The 12,406-nt window shown below is 40.2% G+C and overlaps 1 protein-coding gene across 4 annotated transcripts in view; it reads right to left on the reverse strand.

The window, feature by feature from the left end:
- Positions 1–12,406, reverse strand: part of AFG2A (AFG2 AAA ATPase homolog A) — a 276,000-nt gene that overhangs the window by 152,329 nt on the left and 111,265 nt on the right. Inside the window, exon 15 of one of the 4 annotated variants that reach the window (XM_059698096.1) lies at positions 2,976–3,000. The exons of the other annotated variants lie outside the window; for them this stretch is intronic. Within the exon in view, the coding sequence (XP_059554079.1) occupies positions 2,998–3,000 (3 nt within the window). The 3' untranslated portion in view covers positions 2,976–2,997. Of the gene's footprint in view, positions 1–2,975; positions 3,001–12,406 lie in introns of those variants that run through there. 4 annotated transcript variants of the gene reach the window in all.

Below are 12,406 nucleotides of genomic sequence, written 5' to 3' on the forward strand. Positions count from 1 at the left end.
ATATGCTAATCAAAACCCAATGAGATATCACCTTACACCTATTAGGATGGCGCGCACACACACACACACACACACACACACACACACACACGCTCCAAAAAGTAACAAGTGTTAGCAAGGATGTGGATAAATTGGAACCCTTGTGGACTGTTGGTAGGGATATAAAATATGTAAAATGGTGCAGGTACCGTGGAAAACAGTATGGTAGTTTCTCAAATACTTTAAAATATAACTACCATATGATCCAGCAATTCTACTTCTGGGTATATATCCAAAATAACTGGAAGCAGGATCTCAGAAATATTAAAGTCCAATCATTAAAAAGGACAGTTATGTTCATAAAAGCACTATTCATAATAACCAAGAAGTGAAAGCAACCCAGGCATCCACTGGCAAAGAGAAAAGCAGAATGCAGTATATACATACATTAGAATACTACTCTGCCTTTAAAAGGAAAATTAGAATACATACTATAATACACATGAGACTTGAGGACATTATGCTAAGTGAGCCCAGCCAGCGAGTGAAATAAGCCAGTCACAAAAAGACAAATACTGTGTTGGTCACCTTTCTTAACCTGTCTATATCTCAGTTTCTCATATATAGCATCAAGTATGATCACTGTATTTACCTCAAAAGTTAAGAAGATTTAGTGATTAAAATACTTAGAGCAAAACTTAGATTTAGGATATGATGAATTTGAAATGCCTTGGACATCTCTTAAGTAGGCAGTTCATTGAAGAGATCAGAGCAACAGTCTAAGCTGAATCAAGTGCAGTCATGTGACACCTGAAGTCATGGATATGAATGAGATAGCCCATGGAGACAAAAGAAAAAAAGAGGGGTGCTAGCACCCAACCTTGATGAACCCAATACTTTATGGATAGGCAGAGCAGAATAAATATGTAAAGAAACCAAGAGGAAACAGAAATAAAATAAAAACTGGAAACAAAGAAAATGATTCAAAGAGGAAGGAGTGGGCAATGACAATGAGTAAAGCTAACAACACACAAGACTGCTAGTTTTTCTCTTTTTCCTTTAGCAACAAAACCCCTCAATTCAAGCTGCACAGCCAGCCAACCAAAATAGAAAATATATTTATTTTGGGTATGAAGCTAAGATGGATCATATGGATGTAAATGATACTTATAGGTTATGTCCTTAAAGTGAGAGAGTGAGCTCTCTTTCCTCATCTTCTCATCCCCGTTTACATGAATGAGAATCCAACTAATGGAACAGTTATTTTTCCCATGTGGCCTAAGGGATGGTACAGCCGCAAGATAGAAGGAATCTGAGTTTCTAACACCATGGAATCATTGTAGCAGTTGGTGGCTCTGCTGTCTTAAATTATTTCCTTTAAAAGGCTCTTACTTGAAGATGCAGTAGCCTTAGTATTTCAGAATTCATCACAGCAGATTTATGAGAAGGGGTATATAAGAAGAATAATGTCAACATATTTTTAAATAAATGGTACAACATATACATTAATGGCAACAATTATCTGATCATACTTTTCTACAACTTGAAAGTAATCAATAGGTATTTAAACTTTGTATTTGGAAATTCTTACAGGTGATACTGTTTTGCTGGGTTCAAATTACACAATTGATTTTTATATATTTTACTAACTCACATTAAATAATAAAATAACATAAAAACTCCAAATCTGGCAGGTAGTTGTGGCCGAGTGGTTAAGGCGATAGACTTGAAAAATTCCAAATCTAACTTTTGACAGAACTTAGAAGAGAGAACCTACAGACAGAACCTACACAGAACCTACAGACAGAAGAACTTCGCTGGAGAGAACATGGCAAAAGATCCTGGACTGAACCTGACTACAGAAATTGGCAAGAGAACCTGGTGACTGAACCTGGCTGGAGAACCTGGACAGAACCTGGCTGAAGAACCTAGCGAGGGAACATGGCTACAGAACCTCGCTGGAGATCCGAAGCAGAACCTCTCTGGAGATCCAGACCAGAACTTGGCTGGAGATCCTGGCTAGGCTGCTGATCAACTGAACACTGTCTCCGTGTCCTTCCTTCTTTCGCCGACTCCGTCCACACCTTTGGGGACCCCTGGACCTGCTGGGGTTGGACCCCAGCATCTGCTATAGAACCTGGCTGGAGAACCTGGAGAACCTGGCTGGAGAACCTAGCAAGAGAACATGGACACAGAACCTGGCTGGAGATCCTAACCAGAACTTCGCTGGAGATCCTAACCAGAAGTTGGCTAGAGATCCTGGCTAGGCTGCTGATCAACTGAACGCTGCCTCTGAGTCTTTCCCTCTTTGCCGACTCCGTCCACACCTTTGGGGACCCCTGGACCTGCTGGGGTCTGACCCCGGCAGAATGTAAGCTCTATGTGGGCAAGCATTGTGTTGATTTTGGTCACTTATTTATTCAGTAAGTATTAGTTTAATACATTTGATAAGTGGAAAAACAAAAAAGAAAACAAAAACAAAAAAAGAAAAAAGAAAAATTCCAAATCTAACTTTAAAAGAATATAATCTGTCTCCTAAAAACAATCTCCAAATTACTTCTTTACAGGAAATTTTGGAAACCCTGCATCTTTCACGCCTGGAGAGAACTATCAAAAGCTGGATGCAAGTATCAAAAAAGATTTAAGCTATGAGAACAAAATAATAATTATTTACTAAATCTGTTTCTATGTTAACCTCTGATGTTTCTACCAACGATTTCCAGCAAACTACCAGGAAGATGCTTCTTTCTCAGACACAATGTGTTTTTTTCTGACTAGCTGCATTTGTGAACTAAATGCATTCAAAGTTAATAAATGGAAGGAAAAGCAAATACAGAGTTGGTCATTTTAAAATTAAATTCTTAAAAGGTTTAGGGCTATCATTTGTGGAACACAAAGAGATTTCCTTCTCTTACAGCATTCCAGGACATCACTCTTTCCTGCCTACCAGCAGACAAGATTATACTTGTCTGGAATGTCAGTGAAGTATTTATACAAAGGCAGTTTTTCAGAGTCTTCTTACTGTGAATACAAAACAGGAAATACAGTAATACCATCAGCATATTTAAACATTGTTTAGTATAATCTGTGTTTCTCCCTTAATAAGTACTAGGTTAACCTCCAAGAGGAGGAGGTGAAAATGAGCAGGTCAATAAACACATGGCACTAGTTGTTTGCAGCCGGCCAGAAGAAAGGTTCAGAAAAAAAAACTCAATAAAACTTAAAGAATTTGCCAAACTACATTTTAATGTTATACATCCACCTCTAATAAAAACTCATTTTTCTCAAAATCACAGGGCAAATAAAAGTTTTATAAAAGTTAATAATTTTATTGAATATAAAAACAGCCTAATAATAAGTTAATTGAATTGAAATTCTGATTCTGGGGCAGGAAAAACAAATTTCTATGTAAAGTGGTCATTCATCAAAAACACCAAATAAAGCAAATTTTTCCATTTTTTTCACTTAAAAAAATCTCATTTACCTTCCATGGATTAACAGATTAATACAATTCTACAAACCTACTTAGGGAAGAGTTTTGAAAATTACTTACAAATAGATTATAAAGTACAGCTGGTATCCTAATTTCAGACATAAGTCTAATTTCCCATAAAATAGAATGAATGCACTTGGGTTTGACTGCCCCCTGCTGATGTGAGATTTCTAAAACTACACAGGTTGACTGGATAAAATTGTGATGTTATTTTTTTAAAACTGTTTCTACCCAGAAATTGGTTTCAATTTCTTCGTGAAAACCAAGGACATTTAACTATTTAACCTTTGTGTCTTATTTTCACTCAATGGGAATATGTTTGTGGAATATCTACAGTATTACCTGATGCATATCAAAAATATTTCATTTCTCTGACCTCAAAATACTTACATGTTATTAGATAGGAAAAATCTGGAAAAGAATAAAGTGTTAGAGAAAATAAAAAACTAAGCTAAGTGGTACTGAGGACAAGCAAACTAGAGAAAACTAAGGCCAACTTAGTTTTCAAAAACCAACTTAATGGAAATGGTTGTGAAGACTGAGACAGCTGAGAAAAGTAATGAGGATGATGTTAGACAAATAGGAATGAGATAAAATAAGCACATGCCTGGAGGAAATGATGACACAGCATGGGAAGAACATGTGACATCAGAAGACTTAACTGCCAGTTTAAATAGATAAATGCTGAGTGAAAACAGAAAATAATGGTGAGAGGTTGGGGCCCAACGTTTTTAAACTAAAAAAGCCATAATAAAGAGCAGGACTTGAGGCAAACAATAGGGAACAGGAAAGGTTCCTTAGCAGTACAATCATCTGGGTAAAGACATTCCTTTAGAAAGAGTACTGTGAAGTAGAAGATGAAATGGAGAAAAAAGAGAATGGAGGCACAGAAACTGGGTAAGGGGATAACTAGTAATCCAGGGAAAGAATTGAACCAGAATGGAAGCAATGGAAATGAGAAAGAAAAATAAAATGGAGATACATTTTGGGTGAAAAAAAAACTGGGTGCCTGGCAGTTCAGAATTTTGTGCAGTTCTTATGCCATATTGATTGTTAAATACAATTGACAAATAAGGAACAGTGTCCAAAGTGTTAACAGAAGGGGAAACTATGGTATCATGGCAGCTAAAGGGGTACAGATTTCAAGAATACTTGGGTAGTCAGCAGAATCAAATCTGTGAATTCAAGACAAAGAACCCTAGGAAGCCATTAGATTTTTTTGGTTCCATAACAATTTTTTGACATAAATTTAGATATATTTCTAGATCTGTGAAATATGTATGTCATTGGTATTTTAATAGGGACTGTACTGAATCTGTAGATTGCTTTGTGTAGTATGAACATTTTAATGATGTTAATTCTTCCAATCCATGAATATGGTATATGCTTCCACTTGTTTGTATCTACCTCTATTTTCCTTTATCAAAGTCCTATAGTTTTCTGAGTACAGGTCTTTTACATCCCTAGTTAAGTTTATTCCTAGGTATCTTATGCTTTTTGTTGCAATAGTAAACGGGAGGTCTTTTTAGTTTCTCTTTCTGAGAGTTCATTATTCATGTATAAAATGCCATCTATTTCTGGATATTAATTTGTATCCTGATACTTTGCCGAATTTATAAAATCTAGCAGTTTTTTGGTGGAGTCTTTAGGATTTTTCTATGTACAATATCATGTCATCTTCGAATAATGACAGTTTTACTTCCTCCTTTCCAATTTGGATGCCTTCTATTTCTTCTTTTCTGATTGTTGTGGCTAGGATTTCCAGTACTATGTTGAATACGAGTGGTGAAAAAGGATATTCCTGTCTTGTATCTGATCTTAAAGGAAACTCATTTAGTTTTTGCCCATTGAGCATGACGTTGACTGTAGGTTTGTCATATATGAGCTTTATTATGTTGAGGTCACTGGTGACCTTCACAAGTTCACTTTTAGTAAAGTAGTACACTCAGGAGGAAACAGAGAGCTGAAAATGTTTTAAATTGAGATGAGATATAGAAATTAAGTGGAGTAATTCACTTTAGGGGGAACATGTCTGTCTCGCAGCAGAGGAAAGGAGGATCACGTAAATAATAGGGCAGAGCTATGTTTAGTTAAAGATGGGGATACACAGGAAGTTCATGGCAAATGGTCTCAATTATCTCTACAAATCAGTTTCCAAGCTCATTTCTCAAAAAAAAAAAAAAAAAGATAGATTAATATTTACAAAAAACTTGGAAAATATTTGATATCGCTTTTCTAGCCAGGAGTCCAGTTTCTCCTGGAGATGTCCAGTCTCTAGGGATGGCTTCATCTCGCCAATGTTTCTCATTTTCTATAGCTGTCTAGAAAATTCTGTGTGCTATTTCATAACAAAGTTCAAAGCTGACCCACCACTGACACCACTTCCTACACATATAAGAAGTCTTTCCAAGTATGGTTTATGTGAAGACATCTGGAATTAAGCATGGAAATCAAGAATAGACCATATTCACATGTCATAAGTAAATGTGGTCATGGTAAGACTTCTTGGAAAAGTCATGTGTACCCTAAAATAGAACAGTAGCTTGTTTTAGAAACATCCAACAAAACCATGATAAATTATATTTTATGCTACATTTTCTTTGCAAAGGCATTTCTGTTGAAAGTGTAATACTTAAAGTTAGATTTCAATTAACTCATTTGCTTATAGAGCAGACCATTTGTAATGCTTCTGCCCAAGTTCACTATCTTGTATCACTATATTGTCAGTTTTTTAAAATAAATATAAAAAATGAAGTTTCCTCTCAAAACTCATATTCCCAAAATAATGAAATAAACACCAAGATGTGTAGAGTTCCAATAAGAACATTTTATGCTTATTGGAGAGTACACCAGCTATTTTGAGACAAAGGCCTGATTCTGCCTCAGGACCGAATATTCAAATACAAAATTAAATTGATATGAGACGTTAACACTAATAGACATTTCCTAGGAAAGATTTAAAATCAACAAGAACTAGTAAGTACTTGTAGAATGAATAAAAGTGCTCTACTGATTATATGTCTATACAACAAACCAAACTAAATTCCCAGAAAGGAATCTAATAACAACTTTTTTCCTGTTAAATTGAAAAAAATACATAATTTATTAAGTACTAGGGGCCCGGTGCACGAAATTCGTGCACTGGGTGTGTGTGTGTGGGGGGGGGGGGTGTCCCTCAGCCCAGCCTGCCCCCTCTCACATACTGGGAGCCCTCAGGCATTGATCCCCATCACCCTCCGATCGCAGGATCGGCCCCTTGCCCAGGCCTGACGCCTCTGACAGAGGCGTAGACCCCCATCACCCTCCGATTGCTGGCTCTGCCCCTTGCCCAGGCCTGACGCCTCCGCCAGAGGTGTCAGGCTTGGACAGGGGACCCCCATCTCCCCCCGATCACTGGCTCTGACCCCTGCCCAGGCCTGAGGCCTCTGGCCCAGGAATCATGCCTGGGCAGGGGACCCCCATCTCCCTCTGATCGCTTGCTCCAGCCCCCGCCCAAGCCTGACACCTCTGACCCAGGCTTCAGGCCTGGGCAAGGGGACCATCATATCCCCCCAATCCCTGGCTCCGCCCCCCACCCAGGCCTGATGCCTCGGCCAGAGGAGTTGACCCTCATCACCCTCTGATCACCAATCACCGGATCGGCCCCTTGACCAGGCCTGAGGCCTCCGGCAGAGGTGTCAGGCCTGGGTAGGGGACCCCCAGCTCCCCGCGTTGCAGGCTCCGCCCCTGCCCAGGCCTAACGCCTCTGGCCTAGGCGTCCGGCTCGGGCAGCGGGGACCCGCAGCAGCAGCGGCCCCGCGATCGTGGGCTCCGCTTTAGGCCCAGGCAAGGGACCCCTAGCTCCCGGGACTGCCAGCTTCGACCGTGCCCAGCTCCCATCGCTGGCTCCACCCCTACTTCCTGCTATCACTGGCCAGGGCGGAAAAGGCACCTGATTCTCCGATCATGGCTGGGGGGCAGGGCCCTGCCCCCCAGTTCTTAGCTCCCCCCTGGGTTTCCGATCACTGTCAGTGGCAGGGGGCTTCTTCCTGCTTTCCCTTTCGCCTCCCTGCATTGTTCCTACATATGCAAATTAACCGCCATCTTGTTGGCAGTTAACTGCCAATCTTAGTTGGCAGTTAATTTGCATATAGCCCTGATTAGCCAATGAAAAGGGTATCGTCGTACGCCAATTACCATTTTTCTCTTTTATTAGATAGGATAATATTAGAAAAAGACAGAATTAACCATTGTTTTCTTCTTTAAATATTATCCTCTGTGACTTTATATAAATTAACATATTTTATACAATAGTTATATTTTAGGTATTTTAAATATCTTTTGGCAAAATGGAATTTTCTAAGGCAGCTGCTTTTGAAAAACAAATATAAGTTCCTCTGATAAAAGATTTCCCTGAAATAAAATTAAAGAAGAAAAAAAGAAAGCAGTTGATTTTCAGAAAGTAAAATATTCATGATAAAACAACAGGAATGACAATTTTAAAAAAGGAATACAAAGCAGGTTCTAATGTACAATGCTGCAGGCCACACCTGGATGAAGAGTAGAAGTGAGAGAGGAACCAAGATGGCGACAGAGGTAAACACCTGTACTTGCTGCCTCTCACAACCACATCAAAACTACAACTAAAAGACAAAACGAATAGCATCCAGAACCATGGGAAGGCTGGCTAAGTGGAAGTTCTACAACTAGAAGGAAAGAGAAAAGCACATTGAGACTGGTAGGAGGTGCGGAAGTGCGGAGGTACAAAGGCGCCGCTGTTTTTTTCAATCGGGAGGGAGATACAAGATTTGATTGCTCTGAACTCCAGTTCCAGGCAAGACTCTGGGGACCTAGACTCATATGAGGAGAAACTGGACTGTCTGATATCGGGACAGGAATGTGAGGGCGGCTTTCTCTAAGAGGTGCTTGCAGCTATCGTTGTTCCTGCACTGGGTCACAGGACAGAGACTCAGGGACCTCTCCAAGGCAAGGCTGACTGGCAGCCATTGCTGTTTGCTCCGCCCTGGTGATTCCCTGAGACCCCACCTCACCCAATTTACAACCCCACCCAAGCTATGCACAGAGGCTTTTGCATATGAATGGCCTGTCCTTTTGCAATCTAAAACCTAATAAACTGCAGCTGGGTCAGAGAGCTCCAAAGCTCCCAAAAGAAGGCCTAAGACTCATCAGCAGCCTGCATTGCTTCACAGCTGGGCCTCATCTGGGCACTTCCAAACCGCAAACAAAGAGGAGGAATCTGCAGAGCTCTCTGTAGCTACTGCTGGGTGGCCTCAGGCAGTGGCTGACTTTGCACCTACTTGGAAATCCAAGAGCCAGTGTACCCAGTGGTCAGTGTGAGACCATCCAGATGACAACTCTTGACATCCATAAGAGACACACTCAAAGGGCAGACAATGAGCACCAAAGCTCCACTGAAGCAAGTCCTGCCCCATAAGGGTGTCTCCAGCACAGAAATTCTCCCATTGTAGACACTGCTGGTACTCACAGCCAATTGGCCTGGAGGTCAATTCCTCCCAGTGATACCAACAGCAATCAAGGCTTAACTATAACAAGACTGTGCGCACAGCCCACAAAGGGGTGCACTAAGAGTGTCCACCTCAGGTAATTAGGGAGGCTGAGCCACTGGGCCCTATAGGACACCTAACACAGAAAACCACTCTATCAACACAAGGAAGCAGCCAAAATGCGGAGACAAAGAAACATGTCACAAATGAAAGAAATGGATGAAAGCAAACTAAGGGATATAGAGTTCAAAAACACAGTTATAAGGTTACTCAAGAATCTTCTAGAAACCTCCAAGAAATTTAGTGAGACCCTCAAGGATGTGAAAAAGGACCAAGCAGAAATTAAGCATACACTGACTGAAATAAAGAATAATATATAGAGATCCAACAGCAGATGAGAGGATCCCAAGAATCAAGTCAAAGATTTGAAATATGAAGAAGCAAAAAACACCCAACTGGAAAAGCAAAAAGAAAAGAGAATCCAAAAACATGAAGATAGTGTAAGGAGCCTCTGGGACAACTTCAAGCGTACCAACATCCGAATTATGGGGTACCAGAAGAAGAGAGAGCAAGATATTGAAAACATATTTGAAGAAATAACGACAGAAAACTTCCCCTACTGGTGAAAGAAATAGACTTGTAAGTCCAGGAAGTGCAGAGAACCCCAAACAAAAGGAATCCAAAGAGGACCACACCAAGACACATCATAATTAAAATGCCAAGGGCAAAAGACAAAGAGAGAATCTTAAAAGCAGCAAGAGAAAAACAGTTTCCTACAAGGGAGTACTCATATGACTGTCGGCTGATTTCTCAACAGAAACTATGCAGGCCAGAAGGGAGTGGCAAGAAATATTCAAAGTGATGAATACCAAGAACCTACAACCAAGATTACTCTACCCAGCAAAGCTATCATTCAGAATTGAAGGTCAGATAACGAGCTTCACAGATAAGAAAAAGCTAAAGGAGTTCATCACCACCAAACCAGTATTATATGAAATGCTGAAGGGTATTCTTTAAGAAGAGGAAGAAGAAGGTAAAGATAAAAATTATGCACAAAGTGACAACAAATACATATCTATCAACAAGTGAATCTAAAAATCAAGTGAATAAAAAATTTGACGAACAGAATAAACTGGTGAATATAATAGAATCAGGGGCATAGAAAGAGAGTGGACTGACAATTTTTGGGGGGAAAGGGGTGTGGGGGTACGGGAAGAGACTGGACAAAAATCATACACCTATGGACGAGGACAGTGTCCGGGGCGGGGGTAAGGGCATGGGGTGGGGTGAGGTGGGAACTGGGTGGAGGGGAGCTATGGCGGGGGTGGGGAGAAGAGGAACAACTGTAATAATCTGAACAATAAAGATTTTTTTTAAAAAAGAGTAGAGGTGATTTCAAAATACAACTCACAACCAAATAAGCTGGCTAACAAATGTGTAATTAAAAAAGAGGACATGGCCCCAGCCGGTGATCTCAATGGTTAGAGTATTAGCCCACAAAATAAAAGCTTACGGGTTTGATTCCTGGTCAAGGGAATGTACCTTAGGAGCAGGTTCAATCCCCAGCGCTAGAAGGGGTGCATGCAGGAGGCAACCAATTGATGTTTCTCTCTTTCCCCCATCCTCAATTTCTCCCTCCTTCCCACTCTCTCTTAAAAAAAAAAAAAAAGCAATAGGAAAAATATCCTTGAATGAGGATTAACAAAAACAAACAAACAATATAAAATGGCATGGCCAAAATAATAGCTTTATACACTATGCATTAAAGGATATCAATATAAATGCAAAGAAAGAACAGTTTACCAATACTTCAAAATCTTTCTTTCTAATATTTTACTGCGTTAGACATTAACAGTAGCAGTACTGTGTCCAGAGGAGCATAGTTAGAACAAATATATGTATCTCTGAGAAAATATAGCTGTCTCATCAACATATCCTGAGGAAATAGCTACCGAATTTACTAAATATTATCATGTTCACTAAAACAGGTTCATTTTAAACTTAAAGACTGGAAGTAGAGGGTGTGAAATGAGGCAACAAAACAACAAACAAAAAACCAAGTAGGCAGTTGGGAGAATACAATAGGCCCTGGGCCAGGAATGAAAGAGAGGGTGATGGCAGTCCTGAGTGTGACAAAGCTAGTTTAAAATAAAAATGAAATTTTCCCTCTACAAAGTTTTGTAAACAATCAACCTTGAATATATACTCCTCTTTTAAGAATTCAGAAGTTAACAGTTCATTATACTCGAAGGAGACACAAAAAGGCCTGTGAAATTTGACTCATTTAAAATTGTCTACTTGGATAAAGGTTACATGCCAGAGGCTAAGACCAACAGTGGGTAGCGTATTAATGAGATATTCAGCAAGGCTGAAAATCAGCATAATATTGCCCTGCTGTGGGCCAAATAGCTCAAGGCAATCCCCTAACCTGATAATCCTTTTACTGTTTACCAAACTTTACCTTTTATATGCCTGTATGCATTCCTAAACAGAAAATGTATATTCGAGTGAATAAAAGCAATGGGACCGAGAAGTCAGGGACCCTTTCCACTAGAGAAAGGCTTCTGCATGGCCCCCCATGCCTTCTAAATTCATGTTTATTGTCTAGTGCATTCGTTTGTGCGTGGCCCCTTCTCTAGATTCTGAATCCTCATTGTAAAAGGTTGTGGCAGTTACAGAACAAAATATCTGGAATCTGATGACAAAGTAAATAGCAGTGAGGAGGTACATGGATATGGCAAATTTATGATGATACACGGGAGAAAATGAAGTTTAGAAAACACTCAATTAGCTGTAGTTTTGTGGGGGGTTTTTTCCAAAAAGAGAATAAGTAGCTGGCTGGGCAAGAGTATAATACAGAGATGTCTAGCCCAGTATGGCACTCATGTTAAGCAGATTGGTTAGAACTTAAAACTGAGGTTTCCTTTAAGCCACTGCTCTTTCAATTTAATCACAGAGGAAGTATCACAAAAGTCTTAATTTCTAATACATGACTGTGCCAGCCATGGCAGGCTCACTATCCCTGGTTGATAAGATTACCCTCTGCAATGCTGTCTCTTCCTCTTCCTCGCTGAACCTTTGCTCTGGGACAGAGTGCTGATTTCTGGTGTTCTGAGTGCAAACCAAGAATCAGCAGTCTGTCCCATGCTACTGCTTTTCCTTTTTCTCTGCCATGCACTAATATTTACTGAGCACTTAATATGGTCAGACACCCTAATAAGCACAACGACATATTAGTGAACAAAACAATGAAAAAATCCTGAATCAAAAATTACAGCACTACTAGAGGCCTGGTGCATGGATCTGTGCCCCAATGGGATCCCTCGGCCTGGCCTGCAGGTATGGGGCCAAAACCGGCTCTCCAAAATCCCCCAAGGGGTCCTGGATTGCGAGAGAACGAAGGCCATGTCAAGGAACCCCACCGGTGCAC

Source organism: Myotis daubentonii, chromosome 5 (genome assembly GCF_963259705.1).
Source record: "Myotis daubentonii chromosome 5, mMyoDau2.1, whole genome shotgun sequence".
Lineage (NCBI taxonomy): Eukaryota > Metazoa > Chordata > Mammalia > Chiroptera > Vespertilionidae > Myotis > Myotis daubentonii.